General features: G+C 45.8%; 1 protein-coding gene across 3 annotated transcripts in view; it reads left to right on the forward strand.

The window, feature by feature from the left end:
• Nucleotides 1–18475, forward strand: part of PAX5 (paired box 5) — a 138441-nt gene that overhangs the window by 87209 nt on the left and 32757 nt on the right. For all 3 annotated transcript variants that reach the window (XM_072922207.1, XM_030258101.4, XM_002192827.5), the window contains one exon: nt 14087–14188. In XM_072922207.1, coding sequence (XP_072778308.1) covers nt 14087–14188 — 102 coding nt within the window. The remainder of the gene's footprint in view (nt 1–14086; nt 14189–18475) is intronic.

An 18475-nucleotide genomic window follows, 5' to 3' on the forward strand; every position in this document is an offset into this window, starting at 1 on the left:
CACTCTTGTCCAGGGACCCCCCTGGTCACTCTTGTGTCCTGCTTTTGTCCACAGTCGCTGTCCTCAGCTGAGGAGCAGGCAGGTCAAATTGTGAACTGAGAGTTCTCACTTGAAGAGTAATGGCTGAGGATCAAGCAAGCCCCAAGTGTCTCGCCCAGACCCAGGCAAGCTGCACAGCCCCCAGGTCTTGGGATGGGTGGAGATGTCCCATGGTTCCCATCCCTATGGCATCCCCTCATCCTGGTGCTTGCACTCATGGATTGCTTCAGCCCTGCTTTAATGTGGCAGAAGGAGAATATCACATGGGGCTTGGAGCAAGATCCCTTTCCACAATCCCTTCTGTTCTCTGGTCTGAACTCACTGGAGGATGCTTCCCATAAAGCAATCCACACGTTTGTTATTTTTTTAACTACATGGTACATCAGCTGAGATACAAATCTCACTATGTTATGAGATGCTATCCACCCACTAGAAAGCACGGCAAGAGGTGGGACTTGGAAGTACTAATTTGGTTCTGCTGCTTGCTGGGGCCAGATGAACAATGCAATTTTGTCTCAAAGGGATTTCAAATTACATGTTTCAAGTTCCTTCAGCCAAAGAGAGTAAAACATTTCAAACATGACAACTGAGAATATTTGGTGGAAAATACTGAAACCCCAGTGTGTCAACATTTCCATAGCTTCACTATTTCCATCACAGAATCTAGGTAAAGTGCCTGATTTCAGCTTTTCATCTTATTCCAGGATAATAAAAGCATTACTTAAATATCATAAAAATAGCATATAGGTTGTTGACTTGGACTTTGTTGAACCCTAATTAAGATGTAATAATTCAGGGTGTACATATTTGTTCTGTTAAGAGTAGAAAAACCACTCATGACATTAACAATGATGCTTGGATTGGAAATGCCTCCATCTCAGATGAATTCCAGATGCAGATCATAAATATTGATCTTTGTGAGATGAAAAATTTCAGCATGGGTTTAGTGGTTTAATGTCACTTCAAAACAGACTGGTGGAAGCTGTTGGATTTTCTTTTCCTCTCTGCTTATGTAGCAAGATGAATAACCAGTTGTCAATATACTCATTCTTCCCGTTTCTGGATGCACCAGCAGGCTGCTGGGTCGTGTTCACCCATGTCAGCATTGCCAGGTCTCCCTTGCCTGGGGAGGTGCTGTCTGCATAGGAGCAGGTAGGACAGTGAAGCCTCGGGTCATCTGGCATCTGGCTGAGCATTGGCAACCCCTAGCACAGCAGTTCTGCACTGAGCCTGGCTGGACACGCTGTGGCCCTGAGCAGTGGCATGATCTGCCAGAGCATCACCAGTCTTTGGGTGCTGGCAAGGGGTGCAAGGGTGTGGCTTGGGACCAAAGTGATTCCCACTGAGTCAGGGTTGCGTGCTGTCTGGGCTTCTCCTTCTGCACTTGCTGCTCCCAAAAGCCCTCTGGATGTTACTGCTGTTCTTTGCAAGGTCCCTGGAAAGCCATGTCCTTCCTTCTCTCCTGGTTGCTCGGCTGGATCAGTTTACCTGCTTTCCCACACATGGCTGGGAATCATGAAACTGGGATCATCCCAGCCCACCAGGACATGGCAGGGGCCCAGGGCTCTGCAGCCTGAAGGCTTACCTAGATTCTAGTACCCTCTCCAGGCCACCCTATGTAGTTCCCAGACCTGGGCGCAGTGTCACCCTAGCTGCCAGGCTGGGAGGAGGAGATGGGCTGCCCTGCCCCTCCTGATATGACGTAATGTATCTTATAATATAATATCATATCATATCATATCATATCACATCACATCATCATATCATATCAATCATATCATATCATATCATATCATATCATATCACATCATCATATCATATCATATCAATCATATCATATCATATCATATCATATCATATCATATTATCATATCATATCATCATATCATATCATATCATAATATCATATCATATCATATCATATCATATCATATCATCATATCATACCATATCATATAATCATATCATATCATATCATATCATATCATATCATATCATATCATATCATATCATAGTGATACAGATGCTCTGGAGCAGTGCCTATACCAGTAAGGCCTTTTCATGCAGTTCATATCACAGCAACCACAGCACAGCATATCCCAGGTAGTGGCAACCCCACTTACAGTGGATGGGGTATCACAGATTCACAGACTCACAGAATCACCAGGTTGCAAGAGACCTTCAAGGTCATCAAGTCCAACCCATGCCCTGACACCTCAACTAAACCATGCACCGAGTACCACATCCAGTCTGTTTTTAAACACATCCAAGGATGGTGACTCCACCACATCCCCAGGCAGACCATTCCAGTACTTTATCACTCTTTCCATGGAAAACCTTTTCCTAATATCTAACCTGTATTTCTCTTGATGCAGCTTGAGGCTGTGACCTCTCATTCTGTCAGTTGTTGCCTGGAGAAAGAGACCAACCTCATCTGGCCACAGCCACCTTTTAGGAGTTGTAGAGAGTGATCAGGTCACCTCTGAGCCTTCTTTTCTCCAGGCTAAACAACCCCAGCTCCCTTAGTTGTTCCTCACAGGACCTGTGTTCCAAGCCCCTCACCAGCCTCGTTGCCTTCTCTGGACGCACTTGAGCATCTCAACGTCCTTCCCAAACTAAGGGCCCCAAACTGGACACAGCACTTGAGGTGTGGCCTCACCAGTGCTGAGTATAGGGGCAGAATGACCTCCCTGCTCCTGCTGGCTAGGTTATCTGCATTTTTAGATGTCCTTCATGAAGTGGCCATGGTGGCAGCTGGTGGTCCAGAGGCCATCTCCAATTTTCCTCACACAGTTACCTGGTGCCTAGGAAGGTCCCAGAGGTGACTGCATGGCCTGGTATGAGCCCTCTGAGTTGTCTGTGGACAGCCAGTTCTTTTAGGCAGGTCTGTGGGATAAATCCTGAAGATCTGAGCCCTGCTGAAGGAAGCCCTCCCTTGGGAACAGCATCTCTGATCCCAGGACAGCTACCATCCTGAGCCAAGGCTTCTGGACCCCAGTAATGTGCAGGACCATGCCTCAGGCTGTCATGTCCCTTTTTGTAACTGTGAAATGTTTGTTAAATGGGCTGAACATGTGGAGTTAGAAACTAAGTCTGGATTTCCATTTTGTGATGAGGCAGAGACTAGAGGCCAGCCACCTCTCCCCATACATCCCATACATATCCGTTAGTTTTTGGGAGCATCCATGCCACCACAATAAAATGGTAACAATGCTGCTTTTCATACTACAGGTCCTACTGTTTGGTTTTTCCCTTGTAGCTCCAAGGAGTTGTCTGAAGTCTGGTAACAGTGAGAGGAGTTAATAGTTCTTGACATACTGATGGTAGTTTCCTTTCAGTCTTCTTGATTGCAAAGAGAAGCTAGAAAACATCTTCTGGGCATTTGTAAAAAGCCAAACACCGGAAAAGAAGAAAAGGGAAAATGTTTTATTGAAATATCTCTTGGTAACTCTGTCCCCCTAATGATTTTTCTGGGGTATTTAGCATCTAGCTGTGTATTTACATGAACAGGGATCCCCCAGACCACAAACTTTTCATGCTGCTGATCCTCTTGGTCATCCTACATCTTTCCAGCAGTACAGTGATTACTGTGGAGACAGTCTCACCAAGCCTGCTGTGCTGCTCTTATTAGAAGTATTGCTGTGCTGCAGAAGGAAAACAACAATAAAGGGAATATGTTGCTTCTGCATGCGTTAAGAGCACTGATCAAACCACAAGAGATCCCATTTCAGACATAATGTGCATTGGAGGGCAAAATTAGATTGAGGAGTAAATGGAGCCTAAAATCTCCATAGCTTTATTCGTCAGAAAGCTGTTTCATTGCGTGGTTTAATTCTCCTATTTCTTTCATTCCCTGCATGTAGCATGCTGGCTAGAGTACATTTTAGAAATAAGGCAATGAAAAAAACCCCTTCTTTAGTGTGGCAGTGGTTGTGAGGTGTGTAAGGCTGTTCAGACCTAGGATGTGAGGTGATATGAAATGCAGAAGCATGTTACTCAACAGCAGAAAAACAGCCAAACTGGCACTTCCTACATTTTAGCAGGAAGAGGTATTTTGTTTTGGAATTGTTATTTTATATTTTGGCTTTTGATTTTGGTTTCTTTTGCATTTATTTAATTCTGACCTCTTTAAAGTTGGTTTTATTATTTCTGTTTCAATGCTTTATTTCATTGCTGCTTGTGAATTACACTGCATGATGAATGGCACTTAACCAAAAACTCACATTTTGTTGGCTAAGACCTGCCATGATGGTAAGCCCATTATTTTTATGTGGGATTTCTTTTCTCTCCGCTTTAAACATGTCGGTTTGACCAGAGGAGGCTAACTGGTCTCTCAGATAAGTAGACACATGGGGGTTTTTGCCTTTGTAGGCAACACTTGATCTAATTTTCAAATGAATGCAAATTGCTGAGGAGAGCACTTGGTGTGCAGTGAATCCCTTCTGAAATATTGAAAACTGCAGATCAGTACAGTTGGCACCAGTGGTATGGCCAGAGCAGGAGGACAAGCCCATGTGTGTCTCTGTCCTATACACACCTTTGTGCATCCATGCTTCCAGTCTGCATTCCCTGCTCCATTTCTTTTCCAGAACCTCTGGAAGCTCATTTGGCTTCCCTCATGCTGCTTCAGCAGTTCCCACATCCTAACTGCCTGCAATTTTGGCTCTTCCTGTCTTGCACTGTGAGCCTTGGAAATAAGAAGCGGAAGAGGAGCCAATTTCAAACAGTTTTCCAGTGAAACTTTGACCAGACCTGAAACCCAGTTGAATACCTCCATCAGTTTCAGTGTTATGTAAGCAGAGTCTCATCTTTGAGATCTCAACCAACAGGATCCCATCCTGTCAGAGCTAGAATGAGCTGCCTTCCCCTGCTCTTGAAACTTGATATCTGTGAAGGTGCTTCTCTGCCGAACTGGTGGAGGGACTGACCCCTGGACGTGGAACCAGTGGGGGTTTATACAAGCTTAGGCTATTGGGTCCCTGTGCCTCTGTGTCCTTTTCTGTGGGTCCCTGCTGAGCTCATGAAGGTCCATCCTTTTGGCTGTGGCAGGGCTCTGCAGATCCAATATTCAAGATTTTTACTTTGTGGAGGTCTATTTCATATTAAAAAAAAAAAAAAAGCCCAAAAACAAAACAAAACAAAACAAAGCAAAAAAAAAAAAAAAAAAAACCACAAAAACCAAAGCCAGACCCACAACAAATAGACAAACAAAATGTTTGTCTTAAAAAACTCCACATCTGAAGAAAGTTTAACAGAAAGTACCAAATAAGGTAAAACCAGACCAAAGCAGTGTGTACTTCTTGGCTGTATTTGTGACACCTTTTGTATCAGTCTTCACTGTCTTAAATTTTACATAGCAAAGTAATTTTAATATTGAAAATAAGATTTAACTTCTTTTTTAAAAAGAAAATAAATTATTCTAGCATCTTCAGAATGTTTTCAACACATTACCTTTTTTGAATTAAAGTGCCAAATGAACAGTTCTCTGCTTACATAAAATCCAGGTTTACACAATTCAAGTTTTTAGGGCATTTCTGTCTTTTAGTGTAAAGGTTTCATTATTAAAGGTCTTGTCTGACACTGGCACAAAGGCAAACGTGACATGACCTCTGTGGTCTGCCACCTCCTCCTCATTGTGCATCTGTTTGGCCTCTCCTTTGGGAGGGACTGTGTTCTTCAATAAGGGAGCAGTTCCCAGGATTTAGGCATGCAGTGGGTGTGCAGGGACATGGACCTGTGTGAGATTTACAGACTCTGCCAGGCAGCCTCCCCCAAAGAACTCTCTTCTTCAGGGTTCTGCTGCAGCTGCTGCAGGCTGCTCCATGCTGCTTGTGACCTGTTGCTCCTCTGTTGTTCTCCAGGCAGGTGTGGGGGGAGAAGGGCCCCAAAAAATGGTTTTAATGGATCCAGACCAGCATGTGTCCTCCCTCATCATCCTTGCTCTGACCTCCATCTGCCCTCCCTGCCTTTTGGTGTCCCTTGATAGCTGATAAAGTTGTAGTGGTGTGTAATGTAATGTGGTGGGATCGTCTCCACGATTCTGCCATGCATCCCATGCATACCCACACTTCCCCACCTCCCTCCACATGCAGAACTGTGAGCACCTGAGACCCAGGCCATGCTTTGCCCTGCCCCAAGCAGTGGTGGGCCTGCTAGCCCCATCTGGGCTCAACTAGGAGAAACCTTGCAAGGTCTGAAGATGTCATTTATCATGGGCCAGGGAAAGGCTAAATTATGCAGGTGCATTTTAGTATATGGCCACACAAGAATTAGTGTGAGAGTGGGTTCTTGCAAAGATGTTGTCTGTCTGGTCTATTTTTCCCTATTTTCCACACAGATGTCCCCTCCAATACATTGTGATTGTGTGCACTGAATGAAGGGATCAACCCATGGAATTCTAAACTAGCATGTGTTACAGGAGAGACAAGAGAGCCAGGTGGTCTTTGACCATGGTGGATAATGGTGCAGCTCAGATCTGCAGAAAAAAACTGTCTCATCCTAGCAATCCTAAAAAGTATGTATCCTAACTAGCTGGAATATTAAGTTGTTTATAGGTTGCACAGAAGAAGGAACAGAAGTTTTATGCAGCAGGACAAAAGAGATTGTCCAGAGGATATGGGACTGAGGGCAGAGCACTCTGTAGCTCCAGGACTCCTTCTTAGGAATCACAGAGAAAACATACTGGGGGTACTTTCTCACTGCATTTGTAATTGGGCCAATGGAAAGAGTAAAAGAGACACCTGCTATGAAAGGCTGCTTTGGAGTCCTGTAAACATCTGCTGCCTCTTTGCAGATGAGGAGAAAAACAGACCCACATCTGCAGCCCCTGTTTCCGTGCAGTGTGCTTAATCTGAATTTTATGGCTCTGATAGCAGATTATGGTGCCACTGTCATGAGCCCTTGCAGCCCCAGTCACAGTGGACACTGCGCATTTCAATACCTCCTCCACTAATCTTTCCCCCACTGCTCCCATTCCCTGGCTGCTAATTTCACGCAGGCACTTAAACATGATGGATAATTGTGTTCTGCTTATCAATGTTTAATTTAAGGGCTGTTCCGTCTGACCTGAATGCCCTCTGCAAGAGCTGTGCCTCATTATTGATTTCATGGTCATACCTGTGACATTACCTGCTTTGTAGGAAGTAGACTTTGACATTCCTGTGAGGCTTTGGCAGCCAGAGCTAATTGTCAGAAGAATAATCGAGTCAGCAAAATCATTACAGGTGATCTGTATGTTACCACTGTTTTATCTGCCTCTAATTAGGTGCAGGAGAGGTAACTCATCACAGTAAGCACACCACACTGGTTTGATGTCCACAAATAGAGCAAGATGAGCACAGGAGGGGAGTTATTCATTAACAGCAGCGATTCAGTGTGTTAGAGTCCTGTGCTGGTGACATCTCCTTTCCCAGTGGAATGGCATGAAATGCTGTACTGCAGACATCCATGGGATACAGAATCTGAGCAAATTTTAGGCAGGACTGCATGTTGGGGCAAGTGCTCAGAGGCTTTGCACCTGAGGCAGTAATGGGTGTGCTGCTGCTGTGGACCAGCATTTTTTGTGTGATAAAACCAGATAGCTTTTTTAGGACATGCTTTTCTCTTATTTGGGCACTCCAATGCCCCATGCTGCTGCCCTGGGCACATCCTGGGTGATACACACACATCCCCAGGTGGCAAAGGGAGCAAGAGCCAATTGATGAAACTCATCAGGTCTTTTCCTGATAACAGTGCTGTGCATTTGACAAAAAAATTTTCTTTGGGGTAACAGTCGAAACAATCAGGTTATCATGATCAAGTTCTTCACAGAAGAAAGGGAGCTTTTATACATGGGAACGGGGTTTTTCAGAATAAAAGTCGATGTTGGTAATCAATTTCACAGAAATTGGCTAGAAATTTGGGCTTACTGCCCAGAGATAAAGTGGTATCCCAAAAAGCATCGCTGCCAATCACTTTTTTTTTTCTGGTGTTGAGCAATGACATCCCTTCCTGTAAGGCACCATAGCTTCCTCATATCTGGGGTAGCAGATGCCTGGTACGGCAGGATGGCTGCCAAAGCCCACCAAAGAGAGAGCAACATGTGCAGGCTCCTGGGGCCAGGAGTCCTCTGGGGTCCTAACAGCAGAACAGCAACAGTGCAGGTCCCTTCCTCTACCTCTGCAGTGATGTTTGAAGGCACTTGACAAGGGAGGAGCCATGTGACAGGACCAGGAACGGACCACAGCAGGAGTGCCATTCTCCTCCCATCACAATGTGGAGTCTTAGAGACCATGCAAGGTCATTTTGAAGACAGCACAGTCTAAAGCCAAGTTAATCCATCTGGGAGACCTTCTGGAAGTGGTTTATCAAATCTGCTGGTGCCCCTGCTGCAGCTGCTACGTGGCATTCCTGCACAAAACCGCATAAGGATTCCTTGTACACAGATGCTACCAGGCAAGGAGCTGTAGAGCCTCAGACTGAATGGGATGGAAGCACCTGCCCAGCTTATTGCACAGCTCTGTGGGGCTGGTGTGACTGCATCTCTTCACTGCTAGTTTGACTAGTGCAAACCTGCATTTTCAAAAATAGTTTTGTGGAATGACAGGAAGAGTCAGGTGAGGCAGCAGCCTCTGTGTGGATCTGGGGGGGAGGGCTCTGATCTCTGCGGTTGGACAGGTCTGTGAGGATCTGGTTCCGGCCGGGATGCCTGAGATGGAGCCTAGGGTAGTGCTGGTCTCTGGTTCTGGGTGGTACCTTGTGTAATTTCAGACAGGGTGTGTGCTACCTTGGGTAGCCATTTCAGATGGTCTGATGTCTTGTAATGATACCTGCAAGGAGAGTGGGAGGACTCACCGGCGCTGCCGGACTGACTTTCTCACTATTGCTGCCCTATTGAACCTCTGACTCTGAAGAGGTGGCATTACCCCATTAACCTAGAGCACTGCCTCATTCTTGACCATGCTCCTGAGCTGCTGGCAATCACACACCTGCTGTGAGCATGGGGCAGGGGGCAAAGGCCTGGCTTCCCTCAGTGCAGACCATGGTGCATTGTGGAAAGGAAAATCACCAGCCCTGCTGGTGGTTGTGAGACAGTGGTAAAGGGGCTTTGTGAGCCCCCTTCCACCACCTGAACCCCATACATTTTCTGATGTATCCTTTGCTGTAATTAATTACGTGTCCAGTGGGCTCATTTCTTTCATACTGTTACTGACAATCTGTTAGATAAAGGGAAAAAAATGTGTTGGTGCCCTGTGGTATTGAAAGTGAAGGGTTTTCACACTGTCAGAGTAATGAATTCTGCACGGGTTTGAAGCACCTGAGCTTGGGGGAGTCCTTGTGTCATGTGTCTGGGAGTGACAACCCCCAGTGGTTAATTACTGCCATGGATGAGAGCTGAGCTGATAGCAAAATGAGATAATTTCATTAGTAGTTAAATTTGAAGTTAATTGGATTCACGTTTACACACAGTAGTGTACAAAGACACACTTGGAAATGCTCTTTGCTGCCTTTTGATTTTTTTTAGAAGGTAGGTGGATTGAGGAATGTTTCTAAACTGCTCCCTCTTTTTTTTTGCACTGTGGTTTGGAGAGAGGAGAGTCCTTTACTGCTGCAGGCTGTTCTCTGCCCCAGTTCTTTTATCCTGCAGCAGGGATATTTGCTGATGCCCAAGCACGCTTGCTTCATCTGTGCAGGAGTTGCTGCTAAGCTCTCCTGTAGCTGGTGGCAAAATTTCTCTTATGGAAGAAAATTACTTATTTACACTTTCTTTGCAAAATGATAATTTGCTTTAATTGCAAGTGTTGCCAGCTCCTAGTGGATGGAGGGGTGGACTTTTTTTGACTATCTTCTGTGTGCAGAGCCTTTGACATATGCAAGGATGTCCATAGCAGAGGTGTTTGCTCCACTCTCCACAATGACAGCATTGGTGCTCCCCCTAAGACATTATCTCTCTGGAAATCAGATGGGTGTTGGGTCAGCATTGCCTTGGAGGTGTTCACCAGGAACCTGAAGGATCCTGGTGAAGCAGTCTGGAGCAGGTGATGCAATAAAGGAGATGGCAGGGTCCAGGCTGAATGTGCACTAGAGCTGCTGTGTGCTCCTTGTATCATGGGGGTGTGCCAGTTTCAGGTCAGCAGATATCACTGAAGGTATCAATGCTGTTGGGGCTGCTAGCCTCTCCATGGGGAGACCACTGTAGGAAAAACTCAGAAAGGTATTTTGGTACTTGGAGCTTAAAATTGTGGGAAAAAGACCGTTGGTTATCATGGGAAAACCTGCTAGGCTGTGCTCTAGTTGTGCTTCTCTATAGGCTGCAGCTGGCAGCTGAGCTGCCCTGTCCTGCACAATACCAGCCCAGCTAGGCAAGGAGGTATCTCTGCCACATCTTTAACTTTAGGTATCTAAAATAACCTTCAAACAGCACAGGACAAAGACATCAGAAAAAAATATGTCTTGAAGGGACCTAGGTCCCTATGTCTGTGTGGCCCACTGCTAAAATGTAGATGTTAATCTCCTCTTGAATGCTTTGCCTGTATGTGTAAGGCAGAACAGCCTGGAGCAGAGGCTGCTTCTTAATCTCTCTTTGTACTAGGTGGATCAGTGTTTTTCTCTTAAATAAATTGTTTTAGTGCAGTTGAAGCTTGCCAGCACTGGGGGAAAATCTCATAGAGAATGGGATGCTCCAGTCTTTCTTTTTTGGTGAAAGCAAGTTGGATAGAATTGACAGGATAAGGTTGGATTGCAGCACTTGCAGCTATGCTCTTGGTCACCTTTGGCCAGGCCCTTCCTGAGACCTGGCTGTGGGGACCCTACAGGGAAGATTTGTTGACACATAACAGAACATTTCATTTGGAAATGGGATGTAATGGAAACCAGCCCAAACCTGTGGAATAGATCATGGGTGATGTTTTCTTAATTGACTGAGGAGCAGAAATCCTACTTGTTATACTGTTTTTTGTGGTGGTTATGTTGCTCAGTGCCCTTGACAGTGATTCTAGTCATTTTGAGTGTAGCAGTGTCTTTGGAGTGTGGCAAGCACCTTTCTCTCCCTCTCAGGATTCTTCATAGAGGTGCACAGAGAGAAATGAAAGAGAAAACAATTTCTATTTCTGCTCTTTGTTTTTCCTATGTGGAATTTGTTTGGAGAATTGTTTACCTGTAGTGAGTGCTTGATTGGATTCTGGTAAGGATTGTTTGAGCCTCATGGCCAATCCAACCCACCTGGAGCTGGACTCTCAGAGAGGGTCATGAGTTGTGTTAGAGTTAGAGATGGAGTCAGAGAAAGTAGTATGTAGTTTTAGTATCTTCCTTTTTATATAGTATATCAGTGTATTTTAACACAGTTATAATAAAGAAATCATTCAGCCTTCTGAATTGAGTCAGACATCGTCATTTCTTCCCATTGGGTTCACCTGCATTTACAATATTGGAGAAAGTGAATTATTTGTAATATTTCAAGATACTGAAGTAAATGTCAAGGTTTTTATGATAGCTATGGAAAGTGAGGAGTGGGGTGTAGTCAGTGTGGGGCAGTTTGAGAGGGGGAACTAGCCCACAGGTCAAGGCACTTTTGGGACCCCATGTGTTGTGTCATTCTGTGGTGACACTATAAAACCAAGGAAGGGAGGAGTCCTGATTTCCCTCCTGGGTCTCCAGAGGACTCCTAGATGGCAGTAGTCAGCCTGTGAAATGTTGGTCTGCATTAGGGACAGCCGTTAGCTGAGTCCCTGATAGCACTGGTGGTAAACTTAGCTTCTGAAACTGACTTTATGTAGCCTGCAGATACTTTGTGTTCTCCAGACTGTAGAGGTGACATAAAGCATTTAATTTTGTGTGGGAGAGAAGGAAGCAGGGCAGTGATGAGGGGAGAACATTTTAATCTAAAATAACCATTTTCTGCCTTCATCATTATGCCCTTCCATAAGGGACGTGACTTTTCTCTAGCACTAGAGAGCAAATTAATCAATTGTTTTGAATGTTAAATTCTTTTAGGATGTGAATGCACCATAAATATTCTGTAGAAAGGGCCTGAGAGGAACAGCTTACACTGTGATTTGCAGAGACTGAGTGTGGAGGAAAGTGGGGCATGTGCTAAGAGATCACTGCAGTGATGCTAGAGTTTTGGCATGTACCCCTTCATATGAGGCTAGGGGGAAGCAGTCTTTGTGGCCGTGACCCAGAGATTGTGAGCCACAATTTGCAATTACTTGTGTACCTGTCTCTTGTCTCATCAGAAGAAGTCTCATTTTTTAAAAAGATATTGAAAAAATGAAGATTTTTAAGTTTTATTTTTAGATCAAAATGAAATTTGGGCTCAAAATCTTTACCCCCCCAAAAAAAAAAAACCAAAAAACTTTAAAAAGAATTGTTTTTACTTTTGTAAAAATGTTCAGTTTCAATCTCTCCAAGCTTAGAGACCTGAAAAAAGTTCACTGTCTTTAACACAATTGCCTAGAGAACATAATGTGAAAAAAACAGAACCTGTGCATTTTTTTCATGTCAATAGTACTAAAATCAATGAAGTCACATAACTGCTGCTCATCCAACATGCTACCTTTTAAGGAAGGAACCTTATTTTTCTTAATGAGTTGTTTCAGCCCAACATGATCTTGGAGCTGACTGATTCAAGAGTGGTCCCTGTCTTGTAGGTTGGAAGAGTGGAAGGGCCAGGTGCTTCATGCAGCCCAGAGTCCTTTCCTCTTAAATGAGGTGTACACTCAGCTCATTTAAGTGGCTCATGCAGTGCCACTGCCTCTGAGCTGTGCTTTGGATCTGATGGACCCCTCATTTTCCCCTGGCCTTGGAAGAGCCACTTGGCAGGCTGGCAGAGGTGGTGGCAGAGCCAGGATAGTGGGTCTAAGAGGCAGATCCATGAACTAAAGTGAGGCCTGAGTAGTGAGTATGATCCACAGTGGGAGTGGATTGCAGAGCCTACATCCAGCTGCTGACCAAGCCATGGGGTTGCAGGGTCAATGCTACCAGGCACCTGAGGGTGTCTTGAAAGCAACTTCTCCTTGGCTAAGTGTTCTGTCCAAGGATGCCATGGGAGCCCCAAAGACCATGAGTGGGCTCCAGGATTTCCTCTGGGGTGAGGGCTGGATCCTGCCTGATGAGATCACAGGAGCATCCTTCTGGAGGGTCTCTTGTGGCCACACCTGACAGTGGTTTACCCAAAATCACACTGCAGCAGCCTGAAGGGATGGTGACAGCTCCAGAACCTCCACATGGGAGCAGCATCCATGAGCAAACACTTCTGTGGCTCTTTGTGAGCCATGATATCTGACCTCCTGTCTTGACACTGCCAGCAGAAACATGTTCTTGCAGGTGATAGGAGATGTGTCTGGGAGAGGGTGAAGAAAGAGGGGGTACCCCAGACCACTGGTCCAGGGACAGAGAGAGATGGAAGACATCCCACTGCCTGCTTTTGTGGGGTTATTTCCATGGAAGTCCTGTGGGTACTTGACTAAAGCCCATGTTTCTGTGGCTAAGGAAAGAGAAGTGCATCAGGCTGTGTCTGCAAATCTAAATCTTCTTCTGGCACTGTGATAAACTATATTTTAAACTGCCTTCATGTTTCAATGCCTCGTGTTCTTTTTTTTTTTTTTTTTTGTTGTTGTTTTTTGTTTTAATAAGAGATAAAAGAAATGCCCTGCATTGTATTTAGATCTCAAATAGTCTCAGCCTGTGCATGTGATTTTCTGGGGAATTTTCTGGCAAAATGTCATTAAGATTGGTATTATTTCCAATTTCACTGCCTTTGACTTTACAAATCTAAGCTTTGGAGGAATTTGGGAGTAGGGGTGAGCAGCTGGAGTTCAGACAGGTGTGTTCCTCTCCCTGCAGAGCTCTGCTCTTCACCTTCCAGTCTTGCACTTCATTGGAGCTTTGTGGCAGCTTATAGAGAAAACAAAACTGTGTCTGCCATCCCTGCCAGGCTGGAAATCCCACGCTGGTCCTCGCACAGCAGTGATGACAAATGCATGGCTGTGTTCTGGGTGTTTGGGGAGATGTAAAACCATGCCTGCTTGTCGCAATGCTCACGTGGTGATTTGTTGGTTTGATTCCTCAGGTCGCGAGCTGGCAAGTACAACCCTCCCAGGATACCCTCCACACGTCCCTCCTGCTGGACAGGGCAGCTACTCCACTCCAGCACTGACAGGAATGGTGCCTGGTGAGTCTTCAGAGTAGGGGGGGGAAGAAAACATAAAAACAAAACAAATAGCATTTCAGGAGAGAAATGTTGTGTGCTGTGAATGTTCACAGTGCTGAGGAGTAGGTGTGGAGTGATCCTGAGTGAAGTAGGACCAGGCTCCCCAGCACAGGAGGCTGCGTAACTTGCGGAGTGCCAAAGCAAAGTGTTGGCACTGAAATGCTGAAGGAGCTCCCAGCCTCCCTTCTGTGGAGCCTGGAGATTGCTCCCTAATGGGCTGTGCCAGGCTCTACTCACCTGACTTAGGCTTTCCTCTGACTCACCTGGTTTCTCCCAACACTGTCCTTCTGTACTGCCCCAGTAGGGAGGCCATTAGCCCTTGGGGCTGGAAATGTCCTGACCTCAGATTTCCTCCATGCAAACCTGACTCATGGGGACACCAATTTGTTCCCAGGACACTCTACTTCTGCAATTTCCTTCCCATTTTGGACCCTCACAGTCAGAAATGCCATGGTGGCTACTGCTTGCCTTTGTGGCAGCAGAAGCAGAGGTTGTGCGGGTGCTTGGGGTGGACAGAGCATGTTCTGCATGTCCGTCATGTCACTGATGCCAGCCTTCAGCACTGTTGGTTGCAGATCCACATGCAATTCAGAGTAGGATGGTGGCTTCTAGGTGCTGACAGCAAGGAGCGGTGGGGCCACAGCATTCCTGTCTTTTCTGGGGAGTTACCAATTCTTTGGGAGCAGCTGCTAGGGTGGGTTGGCAGAGCTGCAGGATGTGGGGCTTAATGGTGCTCAGCCAGAGGAGGTGCAGTGTAGGTTCAATGATGTAGAGTCATCTGAGCTGATTTTCCCAGGTAATAGATTTTATTTTTAACTACATATAGGCTTGTGTGACCCATTATATTGAATAACTGCACTGTTCCTCTCACTGGTTCTTTTAATAACAACCTTCTGCTCCAGCTAGTGTGAAGGTCAGGTGCAATTCCTGTAGGTTCTCTGTCTCATTTAAGTGAGAATTTGCTAACTAGCATCCAAAATGCCTTCTCAATCCTTCTTTGACTCCTGTCCTTTCCAGGGCCAGTTTTAGAGCCTTGCTCGGGTAAGCATCACAGTCCCTGAGGGGCTCACAGTAAGGCAGGTGACAGACCCAGTCTGCTACCATTGGCACATCTCTGCTTGTTCCAAAGTGGCCAAATTGTCATGCCCAAGCACAGGCATGTGATTGTTGTGCTGGCTCTCAGGAATTCATCTCACAACCTGCCTCTGCCTTGTTCTAGTTTTTGAAGCCTTTGCAAGAAATGTGCTTCCTTGATAAGATTTTTAATCATTAGTCATGAATTTCTGCTTGTAATTAAGCAATTGTGTGAGTTAAGTGGTTAGAGACATGGGAGAAATGTATACATGATAACACATAAGCAGTGTTTTGTTGCATGCTTGTTGCGGCTGCCATTGCCCCTGCTGAAGAGAGTAAACCCAGCCCTTACCACGCTGGGTGTTTGTCCCACACATGCTGGGGTTTGCAACTTGCCTATGGGGCACGGGAGACCTTCACACTCCCTTGCAATTGCAAGATGTGTGGGTATTCAGCTTCATGTTCTGTCCTTATCTTTTCTCCAGGCCCCCCATCACTGCTTATCCTAACAGGAGCACTTTTGCCTCCTGCCAGACCCAGGTCCTTCCTTATCTCTGCCACAGGCAAAGAGGTACACAGGAGCCTGTCTCTGCTGCATCTCCATGACTTGTTCAAACACATGCTCAAAATTTCACATTTCCTCCTTCCTTTCTTGCAAAACAAGGGACTTGCATATAAGCAGCGAATTTCCATTTTTATGTGCCTTGTCTGCTATGGCAGAGAATAAACCGTTCAAACGCTTTTCTCTGAAGGAGCCAAACAAGCAAACACATGGCTTGATTTCAGTCTGGAGCTTTAGGGACTGATAGCTGGCATTGTTCAAGTCTCCCATGAATATGTTTCTTCTGCAGGCCACTGGCCCTGCAAGTTTCTTCTGCCTTTTGGTAGTGTCACCCTGTGGAATTGACTGGAGGGGAGCTGTCTGAGCTATGATGAAGTGCCAGCACCCACAGTGCTCTGATGTCACGTGGTGCAAGTGAAATGCTATGGTGGGGACAGATGGGTACATAGGTGGGAAAACAACTGGCTGGATGGTCAAGCTCTGAGGTAGTACCTAATGCCACACTCCAGGTGGGTGCTGGTACCACACACAGAACTGCCCAGTGCAGCTGGAGGTCTCTCTTAGTTGACAGCTTCATCTACAACTAGAAGAGAGCCATTCTTATCAGGTGTTCAGAGGGTGCCAACCTGCATTTTGCCATCAGTAGGCTCTAGAGCAGAGCAATGATGTGGAGGCACATAGACAGGGTGGGGAGGAGCATGAAACGCAGCAAGGACAAACCAAATGATCCTGCATCAGGAAAAGGAGCACTTTGCTACAAAACAAGTTGAAGACTGTTTAGTTCCTGGAGGGGCTCCAGGGATGAGGCAGACTGAGAGCTGAGCATCAGTCTGCTATCTGCACCGGTCATGAGAATGGTCAGCATTGGGCAGGAGTTGGAGAGAAGGAGTTATCCCCCCTCACTTGGAACTTATGGACTCACAATGGGAAGAGTACTGATTTGAGGCCCCTTAACACAAATAAATAATTGGTGGAAGTCAAAACAAGTAAGATGTCACTGAGTATGTCAAAAGTCTCCAAATTTTTCCCGCAAGAGATGGGCCCAGTGGTGGAACAGGTTGCTGAATGGTTTTGCAGTCTCCATGCTTGAGGGTTTTCAAGGCCACGGCAGGTGAAGCCCTGCGTATTCTGCCCTGGCCATATTGCTGATCCTGCACTGAGAATAGTATTGAGACTGCCTGAAGACCTTTCCGTCCTGAAATGACTGGTCATTCCATGATTCAGTTTTTTAGCTGAGGTACTGCTGGAAATGTGCTGCAGAAATTCCTATGCTTTTGCCTGATACTGTGAGTAGGGATGGAGTCAGGAAGAAGTTAACAGATGGAGATCAGGCCCCTTTCTGTAAAGGAGTGGTGCCAGCAGTCCACACAGAAGAGACACTTCTGCTCTAGTTACCATTAAATGACTGAACCATGAATCCCACTTTGAGGCTGGAGGGAGCCCTATAGATATCTTTTCTGTCATAGGGAAGATCCTAATGTCTACACATAGACTGAGAATAATCACTTTCTACATTCCTCTTCCATCCTGTGACCATGGTCTCACCCTGCAGCAGTCAAGTGTCACCTTCTTCCAGCCCCTGACTTGGCATCATGTTTGCCTGTGCTCTGTGCCCCATGCCTGACTCACCTTTTCCTCTGGGAGGCTATTAATGACAGGAGGAAGGCAGGTAGACCCAACATAAGACTGGTGACTATTGGTAAATGTTCCTAGACATTCTGAGAGCAGTCATCAACACTGACTGTATCATATTGTATGTCATGGGAAGCCACAGGATCCCAGGAACAGCCACCAACCTCACCTGGGGAAGGGGACATAGCAGCACCTGGAGCAACTTGCACAGGATGAACACTTCTCTTTAACCCTCATTGTCTGGTGGCTGAAGCCTTGAGGCATGGAAGTTTATATTCCTTGTAAGTGTTCATTTTGTCTAGTGCAGCTCTCTATGTATTGTCATTACCTGTTTAAAGCTTTAATCCACTGTTGGTTCCTACTAAATTCATGGCCTCAGCATCATCTTGGGACACAGGATCCCACAGGTTACTGAGATGCTGTATGAAGAAATTATTCCAAATAATATCGTACCGTTGTTACTATTTGTTCACACTGTGACTGTGCCCCTAAGGTGCTGTTGCTTTGGAAACATGGAGCAGTGTTTTCCCAGCAGCCTTTCTTTTCTGGAAGAAAATCTCTGGGGAAGACAAGGCTGGAGCAAACTGCATCTTCTCCACCCAGTCACGTACTCACAACATGAAGTCTTTTGCCACCTGGCAGTGCTTGCTCCATTACAGAGATGCGGTCCTGAGGCTGTTTTCTTCTTTGGATGGAGATAGTGTTGTCTTCTGCTTGCAGTTTCTTCCTCCTCTGCTCCTTTTACTGCCTTACACTTCATTTTGGGAGCTCAGCAGAAGCAAGCTGGGTGCACACTGGGAAGTGCAGTATTTGCAAGGGTTTAATCTGTGGCCAATGTGGAGGCCTCAGAGCCCTTTCCTGAGGTGAAGTGTTTGAATGGAAGCACAGCTTCTGAAGCAGCTGTTGGCTGGTCACAGAGACCATACAATTGCCATATCTACCTCACCTTCTGGAAGGCTGGGCTTTCTCTCCAGTGCTAT

This window comes from Taeniopygia guttata, chromosome Z, assembly GCF_048771995.1.
Source record: "Taeniopygia guttata chromosome Z, bTaeGut7.mat, whole genome shotgun sequence".
Lineage (NCBI taxonomy): Eukaryota > Metazoa > Chordata > Aves > Passeriformes > Estrildidae > Taeniopygia > Taeniopygia guttata.